Genomic DNA, 20,564 nt, shown 5'->3' on the forward strand with positions numbered 1-20,564 from the left:
AACCCTAAAAAAAGACCAGGTCAGCTGGTTTTTAAAATCCCAAATGTTTGGGGCACAAGACCTAACCTAGGGCAGCGACAGGCATATTCAGACAACAAACATACAAAAGCTACATAAGAATACAGAGTATACAGAAATACAAACAGTGATCAAAATTAGCCTCAAAATACCAACACAACTGAACAATATTACGGCCTAACCAGTAAAACTTGAAGAAAGAGTGATATCCGAAGTCAACAGCAGTTGCATGGAAAAGCAATAGCCTAAAGATAGCACTAAATTAAACACGATTTTTTTTTTAAGTGTAAAAGGGGAGCTAAATTCAGTTTTCTTTTGGGGCTGCAAGAATATTATGTCACATAGCATGGGAAAAATGTTCTGTTCAGCTTTGTGCAGTTCTATTTTAACCACAAAGAGGCATATTTTAAGGAAGGGTGACTTGGGTAACATCAAAATGATCAGGAGAAAATACAGGAATTAAGCTCAGATGCTGTGACGCGTATCCCCTTTCCTCTCATGTGGCGGGGCAGAAACAAGCTCCCACGACTGAGCAGAGAGAAAGAATTTAAGTGACTCCCTCAAATTCTGCATAACTGTCCACTACTGGGATACTTCTGTAAGGTAGTCCTTTGTGCAGATAAGATGCAAATAGAAAATGTGCCCACCGACAATCAAGAGGCTGGCCCCGGGGGGAGAATTACAGTCATTTCTGAAGCGGCAGAGCCACTCCCTTCAAATGCTCTTTAATGGGGTGGGGCCAGCAGAGCACAGACTGTTTTCCCTTTGTTCTACAATGTCCTGGTAAAATCCACCCATTTCATTGCTTCTGTCACCTTTTGTTAAGCTCAGAAACCGCAGTGGAGGGGCAGGTTTCTAATTTCTGTTGAGCAGTACCACTGTGTCTTTAAGTCAGAAAAGCCCTGGAATCAACCACTGTTTTGTTGCCAGGAAGTTTGGCATCGGCTCCTACAGGAATCCTGTGGGTTCAGTGCCCCGGATTAAAAGCCTGACTGCTTCGGAAGCATGAGAATCATGGCTTATCTTTCCATATTAAATAAGTAAACAGAGAGGAAAGCAATCAGTCATTCCAATTTTGAGAACATTTCTACAGCTGAAATCTGGCATTCAACATAAAACTTAGACTCAAGACACTGAACATGTCAAAAAAGACCTTATTATTGCTGGGTCATTTGAAATTCTCAACAAAAATTCCAAAAGAAGTGGAAGTTTCTAGAAGAGGGTCACACATGAATTTAAATGGAAATTAATTTCTTCAAGAACCTCCCACTTCATTAGGGTTGACTCAGGGGAACAGAATGCTACCCACACTTTACTCCTTTATCCCCTCTTTGAAATCAACAGCTTGTTAAGGTGTCAACAAGCGGAATAGGGCTGGCTTTCCGTAGTCCTCTCTCCATGTCCTCTATTCCGGAGCCAAAGTTGATTCAACGAGGAGAAATTTCCCCTTCCTCTTAGAGTTCCTGTGCCAACCTTCCCTGGCAGTGAGCCTTCTCACACTACCCATTCCTTGTGCATTCATGCTGTACAGCTCTTTGTGCCGCACCAAACATAATCTGGGGCTGGGGGCAGGTCCAAGATTAAGTCGGTTTATACTTGCCTTAGTAAAACAGACTTGGTTGCATTTCAAATCCCGTAGGTTTGTCTTACATAACAGAATCAGTTGTTCGAATGGATTTTTGTCCTAGCATTTATCTTCTTCTCAATCACTCAAAGGCTTAATTGACTGTTCAGAGATCCATTTCAGTCTCTAAATTTCCCACCCTTCTCAGTCACCTGGAGAGTAACTTACCTGGTTCCATTAATCCTGACCCGTTATAATGTAGAAGGTGGGATCTAGTACCTTTGCTCTCAAATTCCAGACCTTCACCGCCCCTCTCCTCAGCCCCAAACTCCATATAACATTTCTGCCAAATCTAAATATTGCATTTCTTCCCAAATAAATCAGCAGTGTGGCATGTAGAACTGCAACTTGGTAGATCCCAAAATATTCCTTTTTTATAAATTTTAAAAAATGCTACAACAATTGAAGATTTTAAAAATAAATAAATAAAAACGAAGAAGAAGCAGGCAAGTAAGAAGCTCGAACTCCTTTTGAGGGGAAGAAGGTGGTCCCATCCACCAGGAGAGAGAGGCCGGGGAGCTTTAATAGCTAAAAGGTACACGGCAAGGGGCTGAAGACCTAGGACTTGTGCCCGATCAGTTTTGCTAATGCCGAAGATGGACCTTTGGTTATAAGTGTGATCTATTTGAAGATGGATAACAAGAGATAAGAATTCTAAGGAAATTTAAAACTTTATTTTGAACTTTTATATGTATAAGTATATATATTATTTACTCATGTATACATTGTATAAATATCTTATTTACACTTTACTAGATGAATACACACAATTGAAATGTCAATATATTTACCTGGAAATGGTGGGCCAGACAGAACCCAGACATGGTGATGTGCTATTGTCAAATCACAGTCAATAAAGGAATGAAAGGTAAAAGGTGTGCTAAGCTAACTGGTGGAACCTGATATTAACACCTGTACGAGATGAAGTCCTTTTGTTGCTGTGCCACTTTTTAGGGTGTGCCTCAAATGTCTGATCCTTTAAATTAATTGTTAAAGTCAGTCCTCCTTGAGTTAAAACAGGATTAGTTACTATTTAAATGTGCACCTAAATTATGTCAAATAGGACAATTTTGTGATTTTAACAGATACAGCCTACCTATGCCCTACAGGATAAAAGCAGAAACTTACTGTTTTCACTAATATACAGTTAAAAGTTGGTAATGTCACAGCCTTACTTATTCGTGAAATATCAGCAGGAGACCTTCTGAGAAACACCCTGTCCATCTGCTTTAGAGAACTGTTCCCACCCATAGAGCCCTCTCCACGCAGGTGGCCTTACTTGGATTCATCACCATTACTGACCTCTCAGTTCTCAAAACATATAGCGACATACAATGCCGTATTTTGAATTTGAGACATTTCAATTTGAATGAAATGTTATACTTTATATTTCTCATGGAGATAAATAGTTCTTCACTAAAAGATACAAAAAAAGTGAAAACAATTTAAAATTTACACTAAAAATATTCATTTAATGTAAAAGCTCTAAAGGAAGACCAGAGAAACAAAAAGGCACAAAACATAAAGAAAAAAGTAAAAGAGCCCAATATACATCCAGCTGTATCAATAATAGCATCATCTGTGAAAGGCTAAACCGATTCAATCAAAAGGCAGAAGCTGACAGAGCAAATCAAAAAGCAGGACCCAAGCACATGCTGTTTAGAGGAGACGCGCTTTAGGTTCGAAGATACAGCTGGGTTGAAAGTCAAAGGATGAAAAAAAGATGTGTCGATGCGAAGAGCAACTGCTGCGAACACCAGGCAACACAGACTTAAAACAGTAAAAAAAACATATATGACTCGAGATTAAACGGGAAATTTCACAATGATAACAAGTGTCAATCAATCAGGATGATATAGCAATTACAAACATTTTCAGCAGTTTGTGTCTTTCTAGGAATTTGCTCATTTCATTGAGGTTATCTAATTTATTGGTATGTAGCTGTTAGTAGTGTTCCCTTACAGTCCTTTTTGTTTCTATAAGGTTGGTGACTAATGTTCTCTCTCTCATTCAGGAATGAAAGTAAATTTTGGTAATTGTAGTTTTCTCTTCTCTTCTTAGCCCATCTAGCTAAAGGTTTGACAATTTTGTTCACATTGTAAAAGAAAAGTTTTGGTTCTGTTGATTTTTGCTCTATTAATTTTTCCATTCTCTATTTCATTAATTTCCACTCTCTTATCCTTATTGTTCCCTTTCATCCACTTATTTTAGGTTTAGTTTCTCTTCTTTATCCAGAGTCTTATGGTGAAAGGTTAGGTTGTTAGCTTGAAATTTTTCTTCCTTTTTAATGTAGGCATTTACAGCCATAAAATTCCCTGTAAACACTACTTTAGCGCATCTCATACGTTTTGGTACGTTGGGTCTGCATTTCCATTGCTTCAAAGTATTTTATAATTTCCCCTGTAGAAAGATAAACTGAACAGAAGAGGGAAACTTCCCAGCCTATTCCAGTATTGCCTTGACAGCAAAACCAAAGACATTACCAGAAAACAACTACTAGCCAATCTCTCTTATGACTATAAACACAAAAAGCCTGAACAAAATACTAGCAAACTAAATACAGCAAGTTAAAAAAAATATTAGACACCATGGGATTCACCCTAGAAATGCAAGGTTGACAAAAAATCTAAAAATCAATTAATGAAATACATCACATCAAAGAATGGACAAAAACCACATAATCATCTCAGCAGACACAGAAGATGCATTCGATCAAATCCAACACCATTCATGATAAAAACACTCTAAAATAAATAGAGGGAATGACCTCAACCTACTAAAGAGCATCAATTAACATCCAGAGCTAACATCATAATTAATGGTAAGAGAATGTAATCTTTGCCTCTAAGCTCAGAAACAAGACAAAAATGTCTGTTCTCTGAAACAGAATATACCACTTCTATTCAACATTGCACTGTGCACTGAATGTTCTAGGCAGGGAAATTAGGTAAGCAACGTAAACAGAAGGTATCCAGATTGGAATGAAAGAACTAAACTAGCTCTGTTTTCAGATGACATGATCTGGATTTAGAAAATCCTAAAGCATTAGAAGTATTAGAAACTATACAACAAATAAACAAGTTTAGCAAGGTTGCAGGTTACAAAATAAATATGCAAAAATCAACTGCATTTCTACACAGTAGCAACAAAGAAACCAAAAATCAAATTAGGAACACAATTCCATTTACAGAATATTTCAAAAAGCATAAAATATTTATGAACATATTTAACAAAGTATTTACAAACTTTATACATTGAAAACTATAAAACATTGTTGAAAGGAATTAAGGAAGACCAAAACAAATAGTAAGATATCTGTTATGGATTGAATTATGTCTTCCAAAAATATGTTAAAATACTGACGCCCAGTACCTGTGAGCATGATCTTATTTTGAAACAGAGTCTTTGCAAACGTAATCAAGTTAAGATGAGGTCACACTGGGTCTGTGATGTGAGGACTGGTGTCGTTACGTAAGAGGAAATTTGGAAACAGAGATACATAGGAAGAATGTCACCTGAAGACAGAGGCAGGGGATTGCAGCAATGTGCCTACAAGCCTAGGAATACCACCAGAAGCTCGGAGAGGGGCAGATTCTCCCTCAGAGGGTTGTGAGGGAACCCACCTGCCAACCCCTTGTTTCAGACTTGCAGCCTCAAGGACAACAACAGAATACATGTCTGCTATTCTAAGACATTTAGTTTGTGTTACTATGTATGGTGGCTCTGGGATACTAATAAAACATTCTGTGTTCATTAATCAGAAGACTTAATATTGTATTCCTCAATGTGATTTACAGATTCAATACAATCCCTATCAAAATTCCAGCTGGCTTCTTTGTGGAAATTGACAAACTGGTCTTAAAATTCATATGGAAATTCAAAGGTCACAGAATAGCCAAAACAATCTTGGGGTAAAAAAATTAAGTTGGGGCTCACACTTCCTGATTTCAAAACTTACTACAAAGCTATAGTAATCAAGACAGTGTGTCACTGACATAAAGATAGACAAATTCAAAACTTTTTTCTTTTGTTGCTTATGCAATAAAATAGCATCAAAATTTAAAACTTTCATGCTCCAAAGAACATCAAGAAAATAAAATGACAAACCACACACTATGAGAACATTTTTGCAAATTATATATCTGACAAGGGACTTGTATCCAGAACATCTAAGAACATTTAAAAGTCAATAATAAAGAGACAAATGACCCAATTTTAAAATAGACAAAGTACCTGAATAGACCTTTCTCCTAAGAAGATACACAAATGTTCAACAAGAACATGAAAAGATGCTCAACATCTTCAGCCATCAGAGAAATGCAAATGAAAACCAGAGTGAGATATCATTTCATACTTACTAGGATTGTGTCTGGGTTGAATTGTCTCCTAAAAAAGAATATATAGTCCTAAGTCCCACCACCTTAAAATGTGCCCTTATTTGCAAAAAAGGGCCACTGCACATATAACTAAAGGGGCCTTTTATTCAATGTGACTAAGGTTCTTATAATAAGAGAGAGATACATAGGAAGACCATGTGACCACAAAGGCAGAGACAGGAGTGATACGTCGCAAGCCAAGAATACCAAGTATTGACACAAACAACAGACATTAGAAGAGGTAAACAAAGACTCTCTCCTAACCGTTTCAGAGGGAGCAAGATCCCAGTGAAATCTTGATTTGGGGGTTTCTGGCTTCCAGAACCGTGAGACAATAAATTTATAGTGTTTGAAGACACTCAGGTTGTGGTACTTTGTAAAAACATCCCTAGGAAACTAATACAGATGGCTACAATCAGAAAGACAGGTAATAACAAGTGCTGTCACATGTGAAGAAACTGAAACCCTCACACACTATTGGTGGGCATGTAAAATGGTACAGCTGTTTTGGAAAACAGTCTGAAAGTTCCTCAGAAGACTAAACACAGGATCACCATACCCAGAAATTCCACTCCTAGGTATGTACAAGAGGGATAAAAATAAAAGTCCACAAAAAAACTTGTACATGAATGTTCACAGCAGCATTATTCACAGTAGTCAGAAAGCAGAAAAATCCATCAACTGATGAATGGACAAATAAAAGTTATATATCTATGCAATGTAATATTTGGCAATGAAAAGGAATGAATTATTGATACATATAAAACATGGATGAATCCTGAAAAAGTATGTAAAGTGAAAGTAGGCAATGCATCGTTCCATTTATATGAAATATTCAGAATAGGCAAATCTATAGAGACAGAAAATAATTAGTGGTTGCTGGACTGGTTGGGAGAGGGAGTAGATACGGGAGAAGGAAGTGATGGCTAAGAGGTCCAGGGCTTCTTTATTGGGTGATATAAATATTCTGAAATGGATGTGGTAATGGTGGCAAAATTCTGTGAAAACACTGAAAGTAACTGAATTACATACTTTAAAGGGGTGAATTGCATTGCATGTGAATCAGATCTCAAAAAAGCTGTTAAAAAATTAACATAATATCCTTCTCACACCTGACAAAGTTAATGATAATTCTTCAGTGTCATGATATAACCAGTCAGTGTCTGAACTTCTCTGATTGTCCCACAGAGTTTTGTTTCGTTTTTGCTCTTATGCAGTTGACCCTTGAATGAGGCGGGTGGCAGGGCGCTGACTCCCCTGCATAGTCAAAAACCCATATGAAACTTTGATTACCCCAAAACTTAACTATTAATAACCTACTACTGACCACAGGTCTTACTGTTAATATAGCTGACTAACACCTATTTTGTATGTTATATGTATTACATACTGTGTTCTTACAACAAAGTAAGCTAGAAAAAAGAAAATATTTTCTGAATGGTTGCAAATCTCCAAAAATATTTCCAATATATTTAAGGAAAAGAATCCACATGCAGGTGGAGCAGCACAGCTCAAACTCATGCTGTCCTCAGGTCAGCTCCAGTCTGATCGAGGACGCAGACGAGGCCCACACGCTGCAGGTGGCTGGCACGTTCTTTAAGTCTCCTTTAAGCTGCAGGCTCCCTCGGCATCTCCCTCTCTCTTTCTTATTTGTTGAAGAAGTAATTTATTTATGTTATTAAAAAAATTCTACAGCCTACATTTTGGTGAATGTACACCCAGATGTTATTTAACATATTCCGTTGTTCCTAATAGTTCCTTTAAATTGATCAAATTCAGGTTCCACTTCCATAGAATAGCAGTTATTATAGAACTTAGGATCGCTGACTGTAAATGGTGATACTCTAATACTATTCCAATTCTCTCATTCTTTTTTCTTTTGTTATCTAAAAACTCCTATAAAGATAAGTTTTCCCCACCAACTAGACTGCAGAAGACTCTAAAAGACACATAAGAGGATTCAGCCAACTGAAAAGAAAAGAGTACAGGGGCCCTTATCAGGCCTGCGACCACAGAAACCTCGTGGAAGGTGATGAGAGATGAATCTTGTCAGTGGGGTGTGTATGCAGCCCGCCCCAGGGGCCCTGGGCAGTGTGCACAGAACCGAAACAAACCACCATTGAAGAGGAAGGGGGCCAGGCTACAATCCTCAAGTTATTTCGATCGGCAGATGTTTCAGAGGTTCAGTGGGAATTGAAACAGGAAGTGACTGGGCTGGTCCTCTGGTCAGAAATACTAAGACTGAAACCAGAGATACCACTGTGTGGGACAGAAACACCTGGACTAGTAATGATGGGGGAGGGGGAGAGGTCCCAAGACGTCCTAGAGGCCCTGGCCATGTCATTGACTCTGCAGACAAGGCTGTGTCCACAGCAAGAAACCTTGAGGGATGAGGCAGTGTCTCCCTGAGACAAAAAGCAGCCTTGCTTCCTTCTGGCTATAAAACGGCAGCTCCCCCAGCTCAGAACTCCTCTCCTGAACACATTTCACCACCTACGCAACTGCCCCAGCCCCCAACAACGGAACTAGGGGGCTAGCAGGGAACTGACACAACGTGCTTTCTGTGTCCACAGTAATAAAATCCTTTGACTCCAACCCAGCTCTCCTGTATCTTCTGCCAGCACCCCCCAAACCGTAACAGGCAAACCCATTAGCCTGTAAGCAGGGTAAGATCAGATCCCAGGCACAATACCTCCCCCGGCTCCTTCTGGTTCGGTTTTAAATCTCCCACTGAAGCCACAGTTTCTGCACCGAGGGTGGGTGTTTGTACATACAAGGGAGATATGGTATTTGAATCGGAACTCTCTCCCAGCCCCAGGCCCCCAGTTCCTCAACAGACCTAGTAGGATAAAGAACCTGCCCTACTCAGCTCCTGAATGAAAAAGAAAAGAGAGTGAGGGGGAGTCCAAGGTGACCTGACCTCCTCTCCCCACGAAACCCCAGCTCTTCACAGAACTGAGAGCAAATGGCCTGGGGCAGCACCCCACGGACCCCTCAGCTGTGGGGACTCCTGTCAGAAAAGAGATGCTCCTCCATAGATGCTGAAAAAGCATTCGACAAAATTCAACATCCATTCATGATAAAAACTCAACAAAATGGGCACAGAGGGCAAGTACCTCAACATAATAAAGGCCATATATGATAAACCCAGATAAAAACTCAACAAAATGGGCACAGAGGGCAAGTACCTCAACATAATAAAGGCCATATATGATAAACCCACAGCCAACATCATACTGAACAGCGAGAAGCTGAAAGCTTTTCCTCTGAGATCGGGAACTAGACAGGGATGCCCACTCTCCCCACTGTTATTCAACATAGTACTGGGTCTTGGCCATGGCAATTAGACAAAATAAAGAAATACAAGGAACCCAGATTGGTAAAAAGAAGTTAAATTGTCACTATTTGCAGATGACATGATATTGTACATAAAAAACCCTAAGGACTCCACTCCAAAATTACTAGAACTAATACTGGAATTCAGCAAAGTTGCAGGATACAAAATTAACACACAGAATTCTGTGGCTTTCCTATATACTAGCAATGAACTAATAGAAAGAGAAATCAGGAAAACAATTCCATTCACAATAGCATCAAAAAGAATAAAATACCTAGGAATAAACCTAACCAAGGAAGTGAAAGACCTATACACTGAAAACTATAAGACACTCTTAAGAGAAATTAAAGGGGACACTAACAAATGGAAACTCATCCCATGCTCCTGGCTAGGAAGAATTAATATTGTCAAAATGGCCATCCTGCCCAAAGCAATATACAGATTCGATGCAATCCCTATCAAATTACCAACAGCTTTCTTCAATGAACTGGAACAAATAGTTCAAAAATTCATATGGAAACACCAAAGACCCTGAATAGCGAAAGCAATCCTGAGAAGGAGGAATAAAGTGGGGTTGGATTTCGCTCCCCAACTTCAAGCTCTACTACAAAGCCACAGTAATCAAGACAATTTGGTACTGGCACAAGAACAGGGCCACAGACCAGTAGAACAGATTAGAGACTCCAAACATTAACCCGAACATATATGGTCAACTAATATTCGATAAAGGAGCCATGGACATACAATGGCAAAATGACAGTCTCTTCAACAGATGGTGCTGGCAAAACTGGACAGCTACATGTAAGAGAATGAAACTGGACCATTGTCTAACCCCATACACAAAAGTAAATTCAAAATGGATCAAAGACCTGAATGTAAGTCATGAAATCATTAAACTCTTAGAAAAAAACATAGGCAAAAATCTCTTAGACATAAACATGAGTGACCTCTTCTTGAACATATCTCCCGGGGCAAGGGCAACAAAGGCAAAAATGAACAAGTGGGACTATATCAAGCTGAAAAGCTTCTGTACAGCAAAGGACACCATCAATAGAACAAAAAGGTACCCTACAGTATGGGAGAATATATTCATAAATGACAGATCCCATAAAGGGTTGACATCCAAAATATGTAGAGCTCACACACCTCAACAAACAAAAAGCAAATAATCCAATTAAAAAATGGGCAGAGGAACTGAACAGACAGTTCTCCAAAGAAGAAATTCAGATGGCCAACAGACACATGAAAAGATGCTCCACATCCCTTGTCATCAGAGAAGTGCAGATTAAAACCACAATGAGATACCACCTCACACCAGTAAGGATGGCCACCATCCAAAGGACAAACAACAAATGTTGGCAAGGTTGTGGAGAAAGGGGAACCCTCCTAAACTGCTGGTGGGGAGGTAAATTAGTTCAACCATTGTGGAAAGCAATATGGAGGTTCCTCAAAATGCTAAAAATAGATTTACCATTTGACCCAGGAATTCCACTTCTAGGAATTTACCCTAAGAATGCACCACTCCAGGTTGAAAAAGACAGATGCACCCCTATGTTTATCGCTGCACTATTTACAATAGCCAAGATATGGAAGCAGCCTAAGTGTCCATCAGTAGATGAATGGATAAAGAAGATGTGGTACATATACACAATGGAATATTACTCAGCTATAAGAAAAAAACAGATCCTACCATTTGCAACAACATGGATGGAGCTAGAGGGTATTATGCTCAGTGAAATAAGCCAGGAGGAGAAAGACAAGTACCAAATGATTTCACTCAGCTGTGGAGCATAAGAACAAAGGAAAACTGAAGGAACAAGAGAGCAGCAGAATCACAGATCCCAAGAATGGACTAACAGGTACCAAAGGGAAAGGGACTGGGGAGGATGGGTGGGAAGGGAGGGATAAGGGCGGGGGAAAAAAAGGGGGGCCTTACGATTAGCATGTATAGTGTGTGGGGGGGGACAGGAAGGGCTGTGCAACACAGAGAAGACAAGTCCTGATTTTACAGCATCTTACTATGCTGATGGACAGTGACTGTGAAGGGGTATGTGGGGGGGACTTGGTGAAGGGGGGAACCTAGTAAACATAATGTCTTTCATGTAATTGTAGATCAATGATACCAAAATTAAAAAAAAGAAAGGAGATGCTCACTGCTTATAGGAATTGATAGCCTCTAGTGTTGCTGCCCCTAAGAAAGCACTAATCCGAAGCCCTAAACTGTCTGAAAGGTGTGGGGTAGGGCCACCCTTGGCAGACGCCAAGCCCTTCAAGATAAATTACTGGTCCAAGCCCACGCCCAGGTGCACACAGGAAGCCCAATACTTAACAGGCCTGCCTGGGTTTGGCAAACCATATTCTACACAAGGGGTCTTTATTAAGCCCAATCCATGGAGAATCAGGAAGGAATGACTTGGTGCTCATTCTGGGGTGATCATGCACAGAATAAAAAACTGGATAACAGTGGGGTGTTTTCGTCTATGCAAAAGTCTGGATACCTGCACTCAAGCTCTCTGACACCTGTAACTTGCTACATTTAAATTCTGAGTTTGTTTTATATAAAATTAAAAACTTCTTGGTATTGGCCAAAAACACAGGAAACTTAGTTGGAAAGGTACTCTAGGATTTCTAAATTTAATGTGATATAAAACAACAACTGAAATAGATAACACACAAACATATAATGTCTCTAATGAATTCCTTCTTATGTGACCCAGACAATATTATGACCCACAGGAAGTGTTGCATGTGAATTTTGGGGGTAGTTTTTAAAGTCTCTAGTAGTTCTTGATATAATTTGGACTGTGACTTGGGACCTTTTGAACCTGCTTTTGAAAAGTTAGATGAATAAAAACATTGAATTAATTAATATTTCTATTTAATTAAAGGTCATATATGAGATTCTGTGTGCCTGAAATTCTGAGACGGAGCTTGGTGCTGCCCTGGAGGGAAGCTCAAATTTTCTTTTCGGGCCGATGGAGCACCAGCGGGACTGGCAAGGGGGTCGTCTGGACTCGCGTGCTCAGGAACCAACTCCAGGTGTTTACGGGCAGAGGTAACAGTGAGCAACACGTGCATTAATAGGGCCATAGATAACAGAGCACATTCAAATCTGCTCTGGAAGGAAATTAATAAGCTTTCCCTATAAGAACAAGATAAAAAGAAACCTAATCAATTCAGAAATGTTAACATGACCCTAGGAAATTTTCTTGTACTCTGTCATAAAAGAAGTTAGACCTAAGGGCTCGTGTAAAACAATGTAAACTACATCCCGAGCAACTATCTTGGAATCTAATATCCTCCCACTTCTGAGACGATCTTTATTCCTAGTTCACCTCAGGGACCTGTATCTTCCCTACCCTCTTAGTGAGGTGGGCCTCTAGGCTCCCTATTCTTGGCTATCAGAATATGGTGAATAGTCTTTTGATATTAAATTCATGGACAAATCTATCTTTTTTTTGCGGATTAAATGAATGTATACACTTTGAAGAAAGCTGTTTCAGAGCTTCATGGCATTTTGGAGAGTCTAGCTTTCTGGGCTCTGGGATGTGGTGGGGCTCTGTTTTCGTCCTGTGCTTGCTTTGAGTGCAGACCTGGACTTCCCTGGGTTAGAACTGTACTGCTTTTATCAGACAGAGGAAGAGGCCGCACAGAGCGGCTCGGAGAGAAAACGGCTCTGCTCCCGGCAAAAGCAGCCGCCCCGCCCCCTGTGAATCTCAGTACCACGAGAAAACAAATTTCATAATTTAGGCCTGGACTATCATCTTTATTCAGGGAACTTCCCTTTAGGAAAATGTTTCAGTTCTTCTATAGGACGATACACGTTGTGGGCAAATAGAGCACAAGGATGACCTCCTTTAAAAGAGAATAGAATAATAAATTAATTTTTAAGTACCACACCACCAGAATATCAAGAAATAGGTAGCAAAGAATCAGGGACAGATTGTGAATAGCGAAAAAAAAAAAAAACACAAAAATAAAAGAAACTGGGGGAAGGGGAGGAGGTCCAAGTTAGAGCAGAAAAAAGTGCTTAAAGAATTTTTAAAATTATAAAGTACTTTAAAGACAAAGTACTTAAGGGCAGATGAAGAACCTCCTATAATAATCATCAGACTGAATAATAAACTGAAATAGTCCCCTTGGTACACTGTAAAGTATGCAATTTTAATTATGTGATTTTTCTAGCTAATTTCTGCTTCAAAAACAGTAAAGTACTTCTGCTTACAAGGTGGCAGAGACAAGAACTTTTCTGAACCTCTCATATGCATACTGTCATCAAAATTTAAATCAGCAGAAACACGCCTTTGAGTCACATCACAGTTGGCCCTTACACAGGTCTGCTGACCGAAAACCCACTGTGTGCCAAACACTGGTGGCATCATTCAGCGACAGTTTGCATTTGTGAAGCTCTTTTTTCTTTTCAGGTTCTCACAAATGACATTTAAAAACAAACTGTATTTGCTTTTCAGCATTAACTGCACGTGCTGTATACATCTATCATTATTAAACTGCTACTCAGGAAAGTCATAACTTTTAAAAGATAAAATATATCCAGTTGTATGTGTATATATGTTTTACATAGTTATGTTTGGAAGTCAATCAACAATGATAAATACAAACAGATTGTCTGACAAAATAAATGAACAATTTTGGGGGAACAGAAATGGCACATTTGTCAGAAGATGTCCACAAATAATTAATTACCTCAGCACAATAAAGATACTCTCTTAATTCTAGAGTCTCTTGTAAGGGGTGCTCATTACTTTCTGACCATCTGTCATCACTCCTCCCCAAAAAACTAATTAGGGTTTCATCCAATCACACGTTATAAATCATGCAAATGTGGATGGCAAAAAGCAGTTCACAGACGTTAACATTGTAACATTTTGTATTTTAAAAATCACAGGCTTCAGAACTAGGCTTTCCCATTCTGGTAATTACCCTTCTTATTTTTCTCATAATTTCCTGATTAATTATTAGATAATAAACTTAGAAAATGAAAGTCAAGAAAACCACACTCACAGGTAGTAGAGTTTTCCCGCAGCAGGAAGTCCCCTTTTCCGGTAATCTACCCCAGAATCCAGCCGGACTGTATTACAGTATTCCTACGGCCCAAACACATACAGGAGCTTTTTAAACAAGTGGTGGCTTAGAATTACAATGTACTGCTAGCCCGTTTGGGGTTTTTTTCTTAATTTTTGAAGTTTTTCCTTAATAAAACAGTAAAATGAGTTTAGGACAAAACAGAAGAACTCATGTAAGAATCATACAAGTTGAATACCAAATAAGCATCACACTAAAAACATCGGTTTAAAAACTAAGATTCGCAGCTTGCCTTCCTTAAGCTTTGCTAAAACAAAGCTGTCAGCAAATCCCCCACGTAACTACATTACATTAAAAAAATCCCAATTTCCATTACCTGGAAGTAAGAAGCTGGCGGCTACCGGAAAGAGTAACTCAAGGGTCTTAAGTGTCCCAGTGGGAGGGAGACAGCCCGAGAGGCTTGGGCCAGAGCATTAGCTGCACATTCCAAAGCAAACGGTCACTCTGAAGTGATGCTGCGCGTATAGCCGCCCTCCACGACTCGATGACCGTCACTGCCCTGTCCCTCGGACGCCCCTCCCGCCGCCGGTGTCCCCAGAGCCTTGCTGCTGCGGGGACCTCTCTCCCACCGGACTCATGCTGCCCCAGGACAGTCTCTTCTCCCAGCTGCTCCTCCCGTTCCACCCCTCGAGGGGGCACCTGTACTGGGAACACGGACTCGGCGCGCACGCACACACCCTAAGAATGCTGATTGTGGAAGCCCACAAACTTTTGCTGCGCCTACCTTGGCCAGTTGGCTTTTTTGTTGGGGGAAGGGGCAATATATATATATTAATTCCAGTAGAATAATGGCTAGCAAGGGCTTTCAGAACAATTCAAGAAAACACTGAAAAGCTGATCTTTTTGTTTCCATTCAAAATGAAAACCGCTTTATGAAATTTCATGAAGAAAAAATTAATATTTTAACGACTTTGCTACTTTTATTAATGGGAAACTGCATTTTGGGGCCAAGGGAACCGGGGTGGATGCCGTTCTCCAAAGACGGCTGCATCTGAACACGTCGTGACGCTGACACGGGAACTACCCTCCCGCCCCTCCATTCCTGAGACCACGGGGAAAATGCAAGGCTATCCCACGTGACACTTGCAGCCGCTTCCCGTCGGCGGGGGCACCTGCTCCGGAACCCGGACGGCAGCCTCAGACGCAGGCCCTGTGACCCACCTCGGCAGGAGACATGCGGTATTTATTGCCCAAACACACGCAGCCCACTCTCCCCCTGCCGCAGCCCACCTACAGAAAGGAGGGTAGCACAGAGCTGTCTTCTCATCCCGGGGTAGTGAGTCAAACCGGGGAAAGCGGTGCCCCCGCAACCCCCCTGCCTGTGTTTAACCTGGGGGCTGAGCCCCAGCGCCCAGGGAGCAGGAGGCCTGCAGCCGGCCGCGCTTCTCCGCCCGGGGACTGGGGGAAACCCGGGCCACGTAGGGGCCAACGACCGTGGACGTCCTGGGCCACAGGCCGCGTGACCAACAGCGCAGGGATGTACTCATTACCGTCCCCAGGTTCTCTGTTTCTTCTAAACCACAAGGTATTCTATATGACTCAATATTCTGAATGTTTCCTCTTTATTTTTTACTATTAAAAAAATAAGGCTAATGGAACTTACTCAAGCTTCGGTTTCTCTTTCTGGGTAACTCACTTCTCTCACAGGAGTGATTAAGCCCCACCAAATGATTGCATCTGTACATTTGCTAATCACCACGGAGGAATACCTAATCAGCAGCAGCAGAACCGATACCACCGCCCTTAGATGGCAGCTCTTCATTGTCTGAAAAATACTAACACTTGGTTTATGTTTCTAAAGAAAAATAAACCTCAGAATTTCAGATTTTCTTCACTTCAGCTAGATTTCAGATTTTATTCGCTTAACACTTTGCAGAAGGGTTGAGGAGAGTGAAAACCAAGCTACTTCCAAGTTGAGAATGAATCTATTCAAAAGGGCATGATCTAATTTCCTAATTTCCCAGGATATTTACAAGAACTGTGACCTCTTATCACCACCCAATTCAAATGCATAAAACTAATCAGCCACCAAAAGAAATTTATTTTAAAATAGTTTGTATATTTATGTATACAAAGGACAAATAAAATTACACAATCTAAAAACCCAATTAGGAAATTTGGGGAGGAAAAGGAGGGAGGCTAGCACACCCTTGGGAGTACACTTGTAACTCAAAGGGTTTTAACTCTGGAAAGAAAAATGTACCACTGAAAGAACTATTAAAATACCTAAATAACTAAGATCTATCTTGTTACTTAACTCCTTAAAAATGTGTATTTTTTAAACTAAAAAAGTGATCCATGCTCACTGTAAAAAATTCAAATATTAAAAGCATAAAAGTAGAAATAAAAGTCTATCTCTTTCTCAGAAAAAGTACATACAGCTTATATCCTTCAAGTTTTTCCTTCATGTATAGAGATGATGACATGATAGATAAACTGGGGTCATATTATACACACAGTTCTAAGCTTAATTCTTTTTGATTTCTTAAAATTTCTAAGAGAAATAACTATAGATTTAAATACAGGAAAGCTATACTGCACTCTGTACTATTTTGTTGGCCAAGAATACAATTCCGTAAGTAAATGACAAGTAGTACAAGAAAGACATTGAACCAAGAAAAATGTCCAGCTGGATGCGTCTTTTTCTGGGGGGAGGCGGGCATACATTCAGATAAACATACTGAAGCTGCTCTACAGTCTAAAATCACCACCGCGGTCTCATTTAAAACATTCATGAGCTACAGCTTTTAAGCTTATGCAGTGATACACAGAAATTCATCACATAGGCTTCTACATATTTTTAAGCATTTCATAATTTAAGTATAACATATATACAGAAAAGTGCACAAACCATAAATGTCCAGCTCCATCAAGAAACAGAGTATTGGTAGCACCTCGGAAGCCCAGCCCTGCCCCACCGCCCCAGGTCCTTTCTACCCCTTCGTCATCCATCAGGCCACTCTATGCCTTTTCAGTGGAGAATTTCATCCATTTATAATTAGAGTAATTACTGATAGGTAAGTATTTACTAATGCCATCTTACTAATTGTTTATAATTTCCTTGTTCCTCCCTCTTGCTGTCTTTGTTTGTGAAAAGGTAATTTTCCATATTGGTATGCTTTAATTCCCTTTTCTTTATCTTTAGCGTATCTACTGAAGGTTTTGACTCTGTGGTTACTGTGAGGCTTATATAAAACATCGTGTAGATATGACAGCCTATTGTACACTGCTAACAACATCAACTGCATACAAAACCTAGACCCTTTTACTAACCCCCTTTCATTTTTAAGGTCACAAATAACCTATTTTTATATTGTGTATTCATTAACAAACTATTATAGCTATAGTTATTTTTAATACTCTCGCCCTTTAACCTTTATACTAGAGTTAGATAGTCAACACACCACCATAATACAGTATTACAGTATTCTGAATTTGACTCTATACTTACCTTTACCTGTACATTGTGTATTTTCATATGCTTTTGGGTTACTAATTATTGTCCTTTTGTTTCAGTTGGAAGAACTTCTTTCAGCATTTCCTGTGAAGCAGTTCTAGTAGCAACGAACTCCCTTAGATTTTGTCTGTCTGGGGAAGTCTTCATCTATACTATATTTCTGAAGGTGCTTTGTTGGATAGAGTATTCTTGGTTGGCAGGGTTTTTTTTTTTTTTTCAGCACTTTTAATAAATCATCTTGCTCTCTCCTCACCTGTAAAGTTTCTGCTGAGAAATCTGCTGATAGCTTTATAGGAGTTCCCTTGTAAGTTACAAGTTTCTTTTCTTTTTGTTTTAAGATTCTCCCTGCTATGATTTTTAACAGTTTTATTATGTCTTTGAGAGGTTCTTTAAAGTTGAGTTTGATGACTTATAAACTTCATGAGCTTGGATACCCAATCTCTCCCTAGACTTGGGAACTTCTCCGCCATTATTTGTTTAAATAACCTTTCTTCTCCCTTTCTCTCTCTCCTCCTTCTGCAACTCAATTCACAGGTAGTTTCTTTTGATGGTATCCCACTGATTATATAGACTTTCTTTACTCTTTTTTCATTCTTTTTTCTTTGTTCTCCTCAGACTGGATAAATTTAAAGCTCCCGTCTTCAATCTCACTGATTCTTTCTTCTGCTTGATTAAGTCTGATGTTGATGCTTTCCAGTGCATGTTTCCCCCATTTCATTCATTGCATCCTACAGATTTAAAAAAGTATTTTTTATGATTTCTATCTCTTGGTTAAATTTCTCATTTTGCTTGTGTATCATTTTCCTGCTTTTGTGTTTTCTTGTAACCATATATTTTAAACCCTTAAAATTCAAAAAAGCCATATTTTGAATTTGTTACCAGGTGCACCCCAGGTCTCCATGCCTTTGGGACCCGTTATTGGAATGTCACTGTGCCCCTTTGTGGGTGCCATGTCCCCTTGATCTGTCATGCTCCTTTGAGCTTTTCATCTCTGTTTTCCCATTTGAGGTTGCAGCCACCTCTTCAGTCTTCACTAATTGCTTTCAGCCCTGATGTGACACAACCTTCTGTGATACACATGCCCCACAATTCTCACACCCTCGTGTCCAAATCCTTAAGCTTGTGTGCCTTCTCTCGATCCTGCAGCACACGAACGCAAGGGCTTTCCCAAAGGCGGCATTAGAGTTCGAGGTTCAGCCTCTCCCTGCCCTGCCTACTCAGGCTGGCTCTCTCACCCTGCTCACTGGCACCTGCCAGAGCTCACTCTCGCCACCACCACTGGGAGCATGCACACGGTACCAGCCAGAGTGGGGGAGTCTGTGGGGGAGACGCGCAGAGCACTGCGGCTGCCCTTGGGCCAGATGGGGGGATCTGTTGGCAGAGTGTCCCCAGCAGCTACGGGCAAGCTTCTTGATGGCATCCGCAAAGCAGTTAGTAGGATCCACCACCTTTAGTGCCCTGCAAGGAGTCCTATCTGCTGCTCTCCCAGCCACTTCCCACCTCCAGTCAAGCAGCTTGGGATTCAGTTCTCTGGACGGAGCGAAGGAGAGATGAGCCTTGTTGGCAGCATCCCGCACAGCTGGGGAAGCTGGTGGCCATTCACATGCTCTTACTTCCCCTGTGAGAGAAGTCACAGGCCAAGAAGGCCTCTCTTGGTCCTAAGCTGTGCTGCCTTGGGGAAGGAATGATGGGAGTAAAGTCAAACTGTTCCTCTTACCCTCTCCAATATATATTTGTGGCTCCAAAGGTGTGCCAGAACTTCTCCACTAGGACTCTCATCCCTGGGTGACTATTTACGATGAGTTGCCACGGGCTCCAGGCCACGGCTGAGGAAGGCTGGAGCTGGTTCCTGGGCCGCAGCAGAGCCCACAGCCAAGACCCAGGTCTGTATGCCTGTCGCCTGACACAAAGGCAGGTGGGCCTCCTCCCGGGTCCCTTGCATGTGGGGATGAATCCAGCAGCTCCCACAAAGGCACTTGTGGCATCTGTGGACGGATGCCAAACTGTTGTGGGGTTGGGGCCAGAGGACACAAGCAGAGATGTCTTGCTCGGTCGTGATGCTGACATCACTTCTCCGCATTAAATCTTTAGCAGCGGCTGCTCCTGAGGCGGGAAGCAGGAACGCGAGGGGTGGAGGAGGGGAGAGGGAGACGAGGAGGGTCAGCTTTTGATATTTAGCATATATACATTTATGTGATGTTTGGGTTTTTCAACCTAACAAGCATGTATTTATCTCTCATGAAATTTTATTAAAACAAAGATCTTAAGAGAACTCCATGTATTGTCCCTAAACAGTGGTGCTTGGAAAAAGCTGATAGTTGTCTTACTGAAATCACAACCATTATACATTTCCAGTTCTGTCATAGCAAACAGAATTTTAATTAATATTCCATTCTTCTCCCAATGTTTACTTTATCTAAGAAAACTAGAGTCCTCATTCCTGAGGTTAAAAAAAGAAAAACATAATGACCTATCACAGACTGGAAACAAACTGGTACATGTACCTTTTGAGAATCTTTGTACAGCCATGCAACCACGCGGGTAACTCCAGCTCCAGTAGGCCTCCATTCTCCCGCAGAGGGATTGTGCAACTCATCTCCTGGCTAAGAGGAACTTCTCCCTATCTAGGCAGCCTCGCAAAATCTACTT

The 20,564-nt window shown here is 40.6% G+C and overlaps 1 protein-coding gene across 2 annotated transcripts in view; it reads right to left on the minus strand.

Moving 5' to 3' along the window:
* Nucleotides 1–20,564, minus strand: part of AFG1L (AFG1 like ATPase) — a 144,600-nt gene that overhangs the window by 38,149 nt on the left and 85,887 nt on the right. For both annotated transcript variants that reach the window (XM_073220830.1, XM_073220829.1), the window contains exon 8: nt 14,378–14,460. In XM_073220830.1, the coding sequence (XP_073076931.1) occupies nt 14,378–14,460 (83 nt within the window). The remainder of the gene's footprint in view (nt 1–14,377; nt 14,461–20,564) is intronic.

This window comes from Manis javanica, chromosome 13 (assembly GCF_040802235.1).
Source record: "Manis javanica isolate MJ-LG chromosome 13, MJ_LKY, whole genome shotgun sequence".
Taxonomy (NCBI): Eukaryota; Metazoa; Chordata; class Mammalia; order Pholidota; family Manidae; genus Manis; species Manis javanica.